This window comes from Erythrolamprus reginae, chromosome 1 (genome assembly GCF_031021105.1).
Source record: "Erythrolamprus reginae isolate rEryReg1 chromosome 1, rEryReg1.hap1, whole genome shotgun sequence".
NCBI classification, from domain to species: Eukaryota; Metazoa; Chordata; class Lepidosauria; order Squamata; family Dipsadidae; genus Erythrolamprus; species Erythrolamprus reginae.
The window spans coordinates 354293194-354307698 of record NC_091950.1 but is presented as its reverse complement, the minus strand read 5'-3'; the positions used below and the strand labels follow the sequence as shown (position 1 = coordinate 354307698).

At 36.8% G+C, this 14505-nt stretch overlaps 1 protein-coding gene across 5 annotated transcripts in view; it reads right to left on the bottom strand.

Annotated features, from left to right (window-relative positions):
• Positions 1 to 5860: 5860 nt before the first annotated feature.
• BABAM2 (BRISC and BRCA1 A complex member 2) overlaps positions 5861 to 14505 on the bottom strand; it is a 161695-nt gene continuing 153050 nt past the window's right edge. For all 5 annotated transcript variants that reach the window (XM_070734280.1, XM_070734282.1, XM_070734281.1 and 2 more), the window contains exon 12: positions 5861 to 6374. In XM_070734280.1, coding sequence (XP_070590381.1) covers positions 6311 to 6374 — 64 coding nt within the window. In that variant the 3' untranslated portion in view covers positions 5861 to 6310. The remainder of the gene's footprint in view (positions 6375 to 14505) is intronic.

The window sequence follows — 14505 nt, the reverse complement described above, 5'->3', positions numbered from 1 at the left end:
CTAAGTGCTATAGTGCCTGAAGGGGTACAGCTGGGCAAGCAATACCTGGTTCTCTACAAAATATAGGGACCAGACAGAGCCTTGGAAACACTCAGCTAATGAGGGCATCCACAACTTCGACACCTTCATTGGCTCACTGCCCCTAAGGTAGTGTCTGATTTCATCCTATATTATCTAAGCAGCGTGTGCCTGCAGGAGCCATCCAATGCAGTGCATGCATGCATGCATGCATGATTTATCTGGAAGTTCACTTTGGGATGCTTGCAATACTGTGTGCTCCATCATTGATTGCCCTGGGAAACTTTTACCAAATGGGGCAGCCTGCATTAAGGGGTGCCAAGTCTCTTTCTTAATTCTGTTCACTGACTCTACTTTTCTTTCTTTTTGTCTATTTGTTAATAATAAAATTTATTATCATTAAGTGTTGTACCAAACGATTCTTGACAAATGTATCTTTTTCTTTTATGTACGCTGAGAGCATATGCACCAAGACAAAATCCTTGTGTGTGCAATCACACTTGGCCAATAAAATTCTATTCTATTCTATTCTATTCCGCCCCGAGTCTTCAGAGAGGGGCGGCATTCAAATCAAATCAAATCAATCAATAAATAAATAAATATTCTATTCTATATTGTTATATATTGATACTAAGTCTGATTCATTGTCTGACTATCCCACATTCCTACATACACTGTTTTTAAAGTGTGTTGAAGGTTTAGTGCCTAGATAAACTAATGCTTCTTTCTTTCTTTCTTTCATTCTTTCTTCCTTTCTTTCCTTCTCGCCTTCCCTCTTTCTTTCTTTCTTTTTTTCTTTCTCTCTCTCTCTTCAATTTCTATGCCGCCCAAGTCCATAAGGACTCTAGGCAGCCCACAGCGAAAATATAAAACATCAATAATAGTACTAAAATCTCTAAAACAGTTGATAAACAATTTGCAATACAACAATTCAAGCCCTGCATACCATTCATGGCTGGATCTTGCTTGGATACCACCATAGGATCAACGGCCCCAGGCCTGTTGGAAAAGCCAGGTCTTTACCGCTTTCCAGAAGGCCTTCTTGTACATAATCTGCTATTATAGATTGGCAAGAGAGGAAAAACAAAGACTTATGTATGTATTACCCCCTTATCCCTAGTCAGGGTTCGTGGCAGCTTGGATGTATGGGAGAATTTCTCTGAGAATATAAATGACCATATCCTTTCCAATCACTATTGCTGCAAATAATATCAGTGCCTCCGTGGTTAAAACTAGAGAAGAAAGAAAATGTGGCAGCCTGTGAGAAGCAAAGTTTCAAACCAGCACTGCTTGTTCCTGGCCAAGTAACAGTAATGGCAAAATTGGCATTTGGGATTGTCCTTTCTTGGGATCAGAGGAAGACAGTGCGCAAACAGAGGCAAAAGTGCTGAAGTGCAAGCAGCTGGCACACAGCTAGAACAAACAGTGAAAAGAAAAGCACCAGAGGTGGAGGTGGAAAAGTGCAGCTGTTGGGCTGTTATGTTTCAATTGTGCAATAAGGCAGCATATTTTTTCTACTGCCTAATGAAGACCCTATAACAGTGATCACTCTGCTAAACAAATAATCCCCTCAACACTGTCAAACTATTTAGTTTGCACTACTATTAATCTTCTCATCGTTCCATCACCCATCTCCTCCCACTTATGACTGCATCACTGTAAATTTGTTTATCTTTACGATTTATATTGTCTATTTCCTAATGTGATTTGATTACTTATTTGTACCCTATGACTATCATTAAGTGTTGTACCTTGATGAATGTATCTTTTCTTTTGTATACACTGAGAGCATATGCACCAAAGACAAATTCCTTGTGTGTCCAATCACACTTGGCCAGTAAAGAATTCTATTCTATTCTAATTCTTTCTTGACTAACAGAAGAACTTTAAATTTATTTTCCCAGAATAATCTTTGCTGATTGCCAAATAAACATTTTCCCCCTAAGAACTTACAACACAGTAGTAGGTTGCAGTCAAGGCAGCAATTTCATTCATGTGATTAAAACCTGTTGCATAAAATAATAAAACCCCCAAACAAACTTGAAAACAAAATGAAGAAATGGAATTACTGGAAGTGGATTTGGTGGCAAAAATTCAGTGCAGGATCCAAAGTGTTTGATAATATCAAGCTTATCCTGGTAACTTGAGGCTATTGAAAGAAACCATCTGTTGCAGCTGAACACTGGTGACATAAAGCAACATCGGAACTCTCTCCAGTGCCTAGTAATGGTAAACATTTCATTGGATGCTGCAAAATGGCATCCGAGAAAGCCAATTTCAGCAAATCAATTTATTTGGCATAGCAAAGGGAGTATATGTCATTTTCTTTACAAAATACCCTATTGGAAAAAACCATCAATAGGAAAGCCATTATGATGAACTTGCATGGGTATATTCGGTGGTATATACAAATCTGGTTGTTCTTGTTGAATTTCTTTTTGAATTTTCCATTGTGCTGCTAAAACATCCAGAGGTTTATGTAGCTGTGCAGTGGCCAATCTGCTTGGACACGAAATGCCACTTTATTGGAAGCTGCACAGAACGATCCAGTTACTTTGCTTCTAAGTAGCCCATAATTAGGCTCAAATGTAAGTTAAGTCATTTATAAAAAGAGCCCAAGGTGCTATTACAGTCAGACACACCAAGGCCCAGTTTATAATTATATAATTCACATCCGTGTGGAAACTCCATTAAGTCACCTGGTTCCCTGAGAATGAAGATGTTACATGTGCTGGCTTTCTAGAAGACCAGTAATGCTCTTCTCAAAAATTCACCTTTCTCTTGAAGAGACTAGAAAACACTATTCCAGAGGTCTCCAACCTTGGCAACTTTAAGCCTGGCAGACTTCAACTCCCAGAATTACCAAGCCGGCTTTGCTGGGAATTGAAGTCCTCCAGGCTTAAAGTTGCCCAGGTTGGAGACCCCTACACTATTCCACTTCATTTGTTCAATGGAAGACTAATTGAAACTGGAAAATGAGTACTGTGGGAAGAAAAAGTGGCTGAGATTCTATTCTCTCTTCCACCCTGTCGAGAAGCTATTCTGAAATTATCCATCTTCTGCATTGATCATGCAAAGCACAGATGATCTGAGCAACTGCGCTCAGACCTATTAACAGAATTACAGGTGGATTATATGTGTATTAGATCCACGTGGGAAGAGGTGGCTCTTGTTCTTTTAATCAAGAAAGACACATTTTGTCCACATGTTCGGATACCTCTCGCTAGTTTTAACATCTTTCAATGCATCTTCAGAAGCAATTGTTCAGCTTTTGGGTTAAAAGAAACAGTATGCTGAAAGTGGATGGGCTCATTGGTGGATTTAACTAGTTGATAAAATTATTTGCTTCACTGCAAGTCAAAAACTTCTACAATTCTACACAGGTGGAATTGTGCACAAGAGTTCTGTATTTTATTGGCACAGCCTTGCAAAATCTTCACAAGTGAAAAAAAACAAAACCCCCAGAGACTATGGCTTTAATACACTTTGATGTAAACATGTAGCAACTCAAAAGATGAATTTTCCCAGCAGGTGATTTGCAAAGGCCATTTTTTCAACAAGAGTATTAATTCACCAACTAGTGCTACGTCTAACAAGCTCTAGAGAGCAGCAGGTATAAAAATGTTAGATGTTTACTCTCCATATTACAATTAAGCCCTTATGTGTTCTCCAGCCATTTAATATTGTGTTTATACTGTATTGATTCACGAAAAGCATCATGTTTAGAGATATTTTCTTCTAAGTTGCACTGTGGAATTATTCAACCGTTTGGATAGTGGCCTCAGCAAATTAGCAGGGCCTCCGTTAAGTGTTCTCTGCCTGCTTTTCCCCCCTCATTTCTTGATGCTCCAAGTGTTTCTGAGTTTCTCTATTTAAACTTGGCTTTTCCTCTTTTCTACTCCCATTCTCCACATACAATATGCAGCTGTACAAATAAAACACAGTTCAATGGTTGAAAAGAAGGCAGTTTGGGAACCAAGGTGAACAGCCAGCCCACAGCCTGGGTTGTTTATTCATTCAATTTATATTTATATAAATTGATATTTATATAATTAGAAATGAGATTTATATAATTTTACAAATGGAATATAACAAGATTGTTGTAAAAGCAGCAGGAGTCAACTACTTGTTATCACTCAAGGAGGAGCGAAGAAGAGAAGAATGGCATTAAAGAGCCTTTTCATTTTAACGTTGTGTTAGTGTAGTTCAGTTATTGTTGGGGGGGGGGGGGGAGAAGGCTTGCACATTTTAGGGCATAAAAATATAAGAACGAAAGGACACATTATCAGTTTCTCTCATTGCAATTGCTGCCTGTATCTGCCATATGCTGCCTACTTAACAGATGAAAAATCATTTCGTTTGACTTTGCTGCTGTTGACCTGGGGATTGCATTAATTTTGTCACCACCTACAACCAGCGGTAGGCTACTGCCTGGATGGGTGGGGGGAACGCAATGGGGTAGCGAAAATGGAGCTCCACCCCAGATAACCCAATTTGCATTGAAAGATGTTGAAAGAAAATGCAGGGTGTCCTGAGTAAGCCACACCCACAGTGTGGTAGTAAAAATTTTGGTAGCCCTTCACTGCCTACAACATATCAAGAGTTTACAGATCAGCAAACCATGTGAGGGGTGATGAATGACTATATTCTAATCCATGCATGCATAATTTTAATGAGAGAAAAATCATACTGACATATCACTTTGTAAACAATGAGGATGGCTACAAATTATTTAATAACCCAAAGGTCTTCAAGAGATGAATAGTGGGATGAGGACCGGAGCAGTGGGAAAAATCTGTAAACATTTCTTGCTTGGAGAGCAATCTGGCCTAGGGTTAGCCAGGCTTATAAAGATGCCACCACAGATTAAATCCTGCTCAGGGGACTGTCATCTGTCACATATCATTGGACTTACAACATACATTTAAAACCATGCATCTGCAACATTGGAAAGTTTTCATCAGAGAAACTTTATAGGTTATTTCAGTTTCATCATCAAAGAGACTTCTGAAGGCAACCAAATGGCAAGTCACCAACTTCCCAAAGGCATCAACTATGCTTTGTGGCTAACAGAAGTTTGGGCCAGAACATATCCCTTAAATATTTCAATGCAAACATTATTGTAAGATTCACAGAATCACCAAATTGCAGTCTATGCAATATATTGAAATATCAGCTATTGCATCCATACAGTAACAGTTTTTCAAACAGTTGGTGCAATTGTTTGTTAGCTCAATTCCTAACTCTCTGGAGAAATAAGGTTCATGGTTGATACACCATTCTACAATATCAAGAACTTTATATTCCATTTGGAAAATCCTTGATGTTATTTATAAATATGAGAAGTTACTTTATTGCGAGTCAGAGGCAAGTGATTTCCCTAAATATATCACAGGAAAGAGAAAAAAATGTATCTAACACTGAATGTCCTATTTTTATATTAGAAATTATGATGCATCCAGTAATAGTTTTCTGTACGGTTCTCTAATGTCAGTTAAAATGAAAAAAATAGCTTGAATCATTACAAAGTATCAACCTAAAAATTGCAAATGCTCTATGTTATTTTAATTATTTATTATTATGGGTTGCATGTAGAAATGTCACAGAATTAACTTAAATTAGTAACCACTACTGTTTAAATAGTACACATTTCTATAGCATCTTTGTAACTAAATAGTTTTTGCCAAGTTATGTTTTGGTAACTAACAAAAAAATGAAACTAAAGCCTCCAATAAGATTTGCAACTAAAGTTGCTAAAAACAGCATAACCCATTTTTGTGGCATGATCCAATTGCATACCTTCTCTTTCCCATGAGAATCAATTTAGGAGACAGACATAATATGACAGATTATATTGTACATTTATTTTCAGTGTGCTTCTAACGTGTCAGAAATTCCAGCATGAAGAAATTCACACACAAAAAACAATCCTCTAAACATTGGCATAGAAAAAGAAATTTAGGGAAAAAAATAGAAGAAAGGAAGGGGAAAAAAAATCACATTTATTCATTATATTTTGAGCTTCCATCAAGCAAATAAGGAAGCAACATTCCTGCATATAGAAAAAGAAAAGAGAGAGAGAAAAAAAGACCCTGTATTGAAGTCAATCAGTCAAAGTTCTCATTCAGTCGGTCTATGATGATCACAATGAAACTGCAGAGGCGAAACCCCCACCAATAAATGCTGAAGCCCAAGCTTCAGGAAGCTATCTTGCAATCTGTTGACAAGCATGTGGGCACAAGAATCTGTTTGGCATTTTCTCAGGATGAAGTTGTTTCCCTCCCCTTTTGTTTTAGAGTTTTCCATTTGCAAAGGCTGCCTCCTGGAACTGAGGGACAAATAGTTTGAAGTAAGCCCTAGAAAAACAACGAAAAAAGTTTATGTCAGTAAAGATCAAAATAAGAGCATGTGGCATTTACAGGCATGCTGAATACAAAACTTTTTTCTGATTAAAAATCTATTTTCGTTATATTATGGCTGACATGATCAAACGTAGCACTACAATTTCTTACTCTGAAATAATGCTTAAGGTACAATCTTCTCTATTACAGAAAGTTGTAACTATATATTTTTGAAATAAGTAAGTTGGAGCATAAATTACTCAAAGAATGGATTATTGTAAATTTCTTTTCACAAAATTGCTTGCAACTATGACTGTTTTTTTGTTATTCACTCTGTTGCCATTTCTGCTAAAAACACTTTGCTTAGTATATCCTAGGTAATTGCCTTCCTTCCTGCTACCTTCATGTAATCTAATCTAATTTAATTCCTATACAATAACCAGAGCAATATTTTGCAGAAGTCAACAAAAAAAATTCTTATTTTCCAAAGAATATTAAACAGCTGATGTGTTAGTTATTGTTTCATTTTAATTATAGTCATTTCCAGAGTAGTAACTTGATTCTTACAACTGGATTTCACGTAATATGTATGTTTAATAGATATGAGTTTCAATTTGTACATTAAAGATAACTGTATAGAATAAAATTCTTTATTGGCCAAGTGTGATTGCTCACACAAGAAATTTGTCTTAGCGCATATGCTCTCAGTGTACATAAAATAAAAAGATACATTTGTCAAGAATCATGAGGTATAACATTTAATGATTGTCATAGAGGTCAAATAAGCAATGAGGAAACAATCAATATTAATAAAAATCTTAAGGATACAAGCAACAAGTTACAGTCAGTCATAGGTTGGAGAAAATGGGTGATAGGAATGATGAGAAAAAACTAGTAATAATAGTAATGCAGACTTAGTAAATAGTTTGATAGTGTTGAGGGAATTATTTGTTTAGTAGAGTGATGGTGTTCTGGAAAAAAAACTGTTCTTGTGTCTAGTTGTCTTGGTGTGTAGTGCTCTGTAGCGACGTTTTGAGGGTAGGAGTTGAAATAGTTTATATCCTGGATGCGAGGGGTCAGTAAATATTTTCATTGCCCTCTTTTTGACTTGTGCAGTATACAGGTCCTCAAAGGAAGGCAGGTTGGCAACAATTGTTTTTTCTGCAGTTCTGATTATTCTCTGAAATCTGTTTCGGTCTTGTTGGGTTGCAGAGCCAAACCAGATAGTTATAGAGGTGCAGATGACAGACTCAATTATTCCTCTATAGAACTGTATCAGCAGCTCCTTGGGCAGTTTTAGCTTCCTGAGTTAGCGTAAAAAGAACATTTTTGCTGTGTTTTCTTTATGACGTTTTTGATGTTAGGTGACCCTTTTAGGTCTTGGGATATGATAGAAGCTAGAAATTTGAAGGTCTCTACTGTTGATACTGTGTTGTCTAGTATTATAAAAAGAGGTAGAATGCGATGGTCTCTCCTAAAGTCTCCACCATTTCTATGATTTTGCGTGTGTTCAGTTGCAGGTTGTTCCAGTCGCACCATGAGGCTAGTTGTTCAACCTCCTGCCTGTATGCAGATTCATCATTGTCTCAAATAAGATGTTGTGTCATCTGCGAACTTCAACAGATGGATCATTTGAGATGCAGTCATTGATATATAGATCAAATAGATGTTGATACTGTGTTGTCTAGTATTGTGAGAGGTGGTAGGATGGGAGGGTTTCTCCTAAAGTCTATCACAATTTTTACGGTTTTGAGTGTGTTCAGTTCTAGATTGTCGCACCATGAGGCTAGTTGTTCAACCACCTGTCTATATGCGGTTTCATCGTTGTCACGAATGAGACCAATCACTGATGTATCATATGCAAACTTAAGTAATTTAACAGATGGATCGTTTGAGATGCAGTATTGATGTATAGAGAGAGGAGAAGTGGTGAGAGTACAGAGCCTTGGGGTGCCCCTGTGCTAATTGTACAAGTATCTGATGTGATTTTGCCTAGCTTCATCTGTTGTTTCCTGTCTGTTAGGAAGCTTGTGATCTATTTACAAATGTGTTCAGGTACCGCTAGCTGATTTAGTTTAATTAAAAGAATGTCCGGTATGATGGTGTTGAATGCTAAACTAAAGTCTACAAAAAGGACCCTAGCGTAGGTCTTTGGAGATTCAAGATGTTGTAGGATGTAATGCAGAGCCATATTAACAGCATTGTCTGTCGATCTATTTGCTCGGTATGCAAATTGCAGGGGGTCTAACAGTGGATCCGTGATGGTTTTCAAGTGGGGCATCACTAACCTTTCAAAGATTTTCATAACTACAGATGTTAGAGCAACTGGTGTGTAGTCATTCAGTTCCTTGATGGAGGGTTTCTTTGGCACTGGGTAGTAGAGCGTTTGAAGCAGGAAGGAACATAGCACATCTCTAGTGATTTGTTGAAGATTTGGGTGAAGATGGGAGTCAATTGGTCAGCACAAACTTTTAAGTAAGAAGGAGTTATTTTGTCTGAGCCTGGTGCTTTTCCAGGCTTCGGTCTGTGAAATAGATCTTTCACTTCCTTTTCTGTGATCACCCGGGGTTGTAAACCCAATGGGATGGATTTAGTTGTAGAAGATTTGGCTGTTGTTGGTGTGTCTGTGATGGAGGTTATGGAGATAGGTGGCTTCCTTTTCTTTTCTTTTCTTTTCAAACCTGCAGTAGAACACATTCAGGTCATCTGCCACTTGCTGATTTCATTCAGCTTGGGAAGGTGGTTAGCTGTAACTAGTGATGTTTTTGAGAGTTTTCCACATGTTTTCTGGTTCATTTGCTGAGAATTGATTCTTTAGCTTTTCAGAGTAGTTTATTTTTGCTGCTCTGATCTCCCTTGTTAATACATTTCTGGCCTGATTGTAGTTGGAATTGTAGTTGGAATATATTATGTACATTTTAGAATTGGTGGGAGTTACATCCAGATGGCTGTGTATCTGCCCGTTTCTATAATGGGCAAAGTCTGTCACGTTCACCAATATGCCATCTTTTAAAAATCCATATGGATCGCACAGAGCAAATTTAATACATTGTATTCTATATTCAGTTCATGGTGTAATAGTTAAGGTGCTGGGCTGGGAGCAGGGAGGCCTGGGTTCTTACCTTGCCTTAGGCACAGGAGCCAGGTGGGTGACCTTGGGCTGTCTCTCAGACCTAATCAACAACAGACTCAGCAACAAGATGGCTAGCAAAAACACCCAAGATGAAAACCAAAACCATTGTCATATCATGCATTGATGGCTTCACTATAGTAAGCTAGAAATTCATTAGGAGACTAAAAGTCTTCCATATTGTATCTACTGACCAAAAGGCATTGATGACTAAATTTTAAAAAAGAAAGAATTGTGAATAGATACTATTCACCTTCTGCCATTGCATTCCCCCTCATTCTTTGGGAATTGAGCAGCAAAGAAATACAATCAATCAATCAATCAATCAATCAATTCTATTAGGATAACTGTTTTACATATGAATCTCTCTCTTTCAGTAAATTTCTGAAGTGAAGGTGCTTATAAATTGCAATCTTGCTTGAATACTTACAAAAACTATTCTGATCAAACATGCCAAAAATTCTAGGCATTTCTTAATGCAAAATCCTATGCCAAGGATCCAGGAAGGAAGACAAGAAGGAAGTAAGAAACCATTGAATGTCACAATCTGGAGAGAGGATTTAGCAGCATTTTAACTCCATATTGGAGGCTGATAAACTTGACTAAACATAAACTCATAACATTAAAATATCTCAGGATATGTAGTCCATCATCCAGAAATTCAAGATTTCTATGTAGAAATTAAAAATGCTAAAGATTTTATTGCAGAAAGGAAAAATACGAAAAATAAATCTGTTACTTTATTTGAATTATTCTACAACTTCAACCACTATATAATGTTGTGAGCCGCTCTGAGTCTTCGGAGAGGGGCAGCATTCAAATCTAATTAATAAATAAAGTATACACACACACAAAGCAGTACAGTATTCATAAACCAGAGGACCAAATAATCCATATATTTCAGAATATCTTAAACAGTAAGATTTATAAGCAATAAGACATTAGGAGCTAAACTCTTCCTTACACTTTTAGAAATTCTGAAAATATTAAAGACAATGTAGTAAGTGAATTACAAAGATGATATATAGCTACAGATCTCATAGTTATAGATCTATCCATAAACCTATTTCTTTAATACAGGAATTAGATTCTTTGTCTAGTTTAAACTGGAGTAAATTAGATTTGATGTATTACAGTACAGCATTTATTTAAGTTTTTTTTTGGGGGGGGGTGTTATTAAATGAAAGCATTATTTCATAATAAATAATATTTATTTATTTTTAGTTCTGATGTCAGTACTGTCTGTATTTGGGAGGATATCTTGGGAGAATTAACCACCGTTCCTAAATTAGTTATTCATCTTTCATAAAACAGGAGATTCCAAATATTGCATAACCTTTAGAATAATAAACTCATATCTTCTGTTCCTTGATGTTTTAAAAAAGAAACTATTCTTTTTTTAATGTACAACATATATAATGTGCATTTAACATGCAATTAATTGTATATTGGTATTTTAGACATTCTCCAATAATTGGCTACAATCACCCTCCAGTTGGTAATAATGTAAGAGTTGGTGTATGTTTTGCCAGATTGAGCCTTGCCATTTCATCTATATCTTTTCTTTCTTTCTTTCTTTCTTTCTTTCTTTCTATTTCTATGCTGCCCAACTCCCTAAGGACTCTATGCAGCTCACAGCGAAAATATAAAACATTAATAATAGTACTAAAACATCTAAAACAGTTTCTTTCTTTCTTTCTTTCTTTTTTTCCCTTTCTTTAATTCCTTGCTTCCTTTTCTTTCTTTCTTTCTTTTTCTTTCTTTCCTTCCTTGCTTCCTTTTCTTTCTCTCTCTCTGTCACTATCTAGCTATCCAATCTATCACCATGTATTGATCAATCAAATTTGTATAGCCACTCATCTTATAAACAGCAACTCTAAGCGACATGCAAAAATTGAATAAAATAATAAATGTAAAAAGTTATAAAAAGATAAAGGATAAAATCAATATTAAAGATAAATATACAAACTCCAGCAAACTAGGGAGAAATTTCCTGACAGTTAGAACAATTAATCAGTGGAACAGTCTGCTTCCGGAAGTTGTGAATCCTCAAACACTGGAAGTTTTTAAGAAGATGTTGGATAACCATTTGGCTTGTTTGGAGGCACTGGGAGGTCATTTTTGGCGTCTGAAGGGCAAAACAGCCTCCGGGGGAGTGAGGGAGGCTGTTTTTGCCCTCCCCAGGCTCTAAGAAAGCCTCTGGAATAAGTATAAGCTTTACGTGACAATTGGTATCTCTATGGAGAGAAGTTTAAAAATGAGTCTGGAGATAGCAAAAAATGACCCTACCAGCCCACTGGAAGTCAGGAAATGGGAGCGGAAGGGAGGGGTTGTTCACCATACACAAGGGGGTGGGACAGCGGGAGGGGATTGTGTGTGCATGTGCAGGGGGCATTGAATTATGAGTATGGGCACTCACACATATGCAATGGTGCGCGCACACACGCTTTTGGCAGCCGAAGGAAAAAAGGTTCTCCATCACTGTTCTAGCCTCTCTACACAAAGGGAGATGCGTTCTTCACTTCCTGCCAACCTTATGGATTTCCCTGAGTACAGGAGGTGCTTATCCTTTGGGACCCATTGGATCCACAGAGCACCTCATCACTGGGGGCACAATTGGATAACAGGGTTGCATAGGAAATATAACATATGCAATGAGAGGACTATTCACATTCTTGATAGAAAATAAAGAATAATTTCCTGACTGTATAAATGTTAAGAAAAGTTATATGTGGGGGGGGGGGAGGAAGGGGGAAAGCACAATTATCAGCTAATAAGATTACTCTAAAACACAAGGGCAAAGGAAAGAGATGACAGTTCACCAAGAAAACCATCTGGTATGCACAAAATGTGGGTAGACAATTTGAATCTTTCTGCAACTAGGAGAGAAAGCTGTACTGAGCAATCTATTGCCCTTCAACAGACGGAAATCACTTTCAAATTCCAGGCAATTTACAAAAAAAAATCCCTTCTGTAAAAGTAACAAATTCACAGTAAAGGCATAGCTAATCTTTAAGAGCGCTGAACTCTTCAGCACTTTTTATTTATTTTTTAATCAGTTTGGGGTTCGTGGTTTAGACTCATTTTTAAACTTCTCTCCATAGAGATACCAATTGTCACGTAAAGCTTATACTAAGCTCCTAACATTCTTTACATGTTGCTTCACACTTTTCAATTCAGAAATTCACTTTCTGAATTCTCTAAACTTTTGTCATAATTTGACACTGAAAACTAGTCTGGCATTGTTGCCTGTATTGGAGTCCTATGTTGAGAAATTTAATGTGCTATTTATTTATTTATTTATTTAATTATTTATTAATCAGATTTCTATGCCACTCGTCTCCTGGGACTCAGGGCGGCAATCCAAGCAGTTGCTTAGAGTGTCAAGTTGTTTGTCTGAAACTGAGAGCAAAATCTTTGTGATCAGTACACAATCAAATCTTCCTCCCTCTCTCAAATCTTGAAAAAAGACATTGCCCTAGATTGCATAACAGTGATATGTGTGTGGCACTTAAACATGCATCCATTAAATGCAGTAGAAGGTAACAAAAATAACAATACTCAGATATATAAAAGTTCATGTGATTTAAACCCGTGGTTTTCATTCTGAACTATTTGTGTGTTGTTTTGTAAGATAAATAAGCAAAAGCAATACAATAATATGTTGGTTTTGTTAATACTCCTAAATGAAGTACGGCATTAAAGCTGTAGAGTACATCACATTTTCCAGGCCAAGAACCACACCTGGCATTTGAGAGGCCTGAAGGCATGCATAAAATAGTAGGTGGATTACAGTGAGGGCAAAATCAAAATTGATTTGATTTAATTTATTATTATTATTAAATTAAAATAAAATAGTTAATTTCAATATTTTTTCTATCACATCATAAATTGTAACAATAACTTCTAACAGATATTTCTAAGGGCTGCCTCTAAAGCAGAGGTGGAGAACCATGGCCCCTTTAGGACTTGTGAACTTCAACTCCCAGAATTCCTGAACCAGCTTTAAAGTATGGGAGACCAGATCAGGCTATAGCAGTGTTTCCCAACCTTGGCAACTTGAAGATATTTGGACTTCAACTCCCAGAATTCCCCAGCCAGCGAATGCTGGCTGATGCTGGCTGGGGAATTCTGGGAGTTGAAGTCCAAATATCTTCAAGTTGCCAAGGTTGGGAAACACTGGGCTATAGGATAGGCTTTTCCAACCTGAGTTCCCTTTACATGCGTAAATCTTGCCATGTTTCTCAAGTTCTTTCTCACATATCACTGCAGATGGAAATTGTGCCAATTTGGATGATCTCTAGGGAATTTACAAGAACACAACTAACTTCTGCAATACGAGCTTCCAAACACTATATTGTTTGTGGGTAGGATTTATCATTAGAATAGCATTATTTTGAAATGTCCTTTAATTACTTAAAATGTTCCATGTTGAAAATGGACTCTACATGGTTTAGAGAAAAAAGGCAGAACAGAAGGCACGTGTCCAAAAGTTGGGGGCTGCTACTCTAACACTGTCAGGAAATAAATAAAAAACAGACAAGATAGCAACCAAAAATGAAGGGTGTAAAAGTGACTCCCCTGATCCTAATGAAGAAATTTGGTTCATATATTATTTTTCACCACTCATGAAATTCCCCACCCTAATCTGAATAACATTGCAGGTTTCAATTACATAGCAATCTCAACATAACCCAAAGTTATAAGTGATACAACAACTGAATTCCTACTGTACATTTCAGCTATTCTCCAGTAAATGACTTGTGCTAAATAAAACTTATATAGTATTTATTTGAAAACAAGATGAAATTTGCCTTGTTTTCCTAGGACTGGAGAAGCTGGAAGGGACAAACCTATTTTTCCTCTTTGCTATTTGCTAATTTGAAGGATTTTGTCCAATTTTTGTTTCAGATTTTTGTTTTAATGATCTACTCTTTAATTCATTTTATATTGTCAATCTTTCTGGCTTCATGACTATATAGAAGACATTGTTTCTGTTCTGGCTTCTTTCTGGCT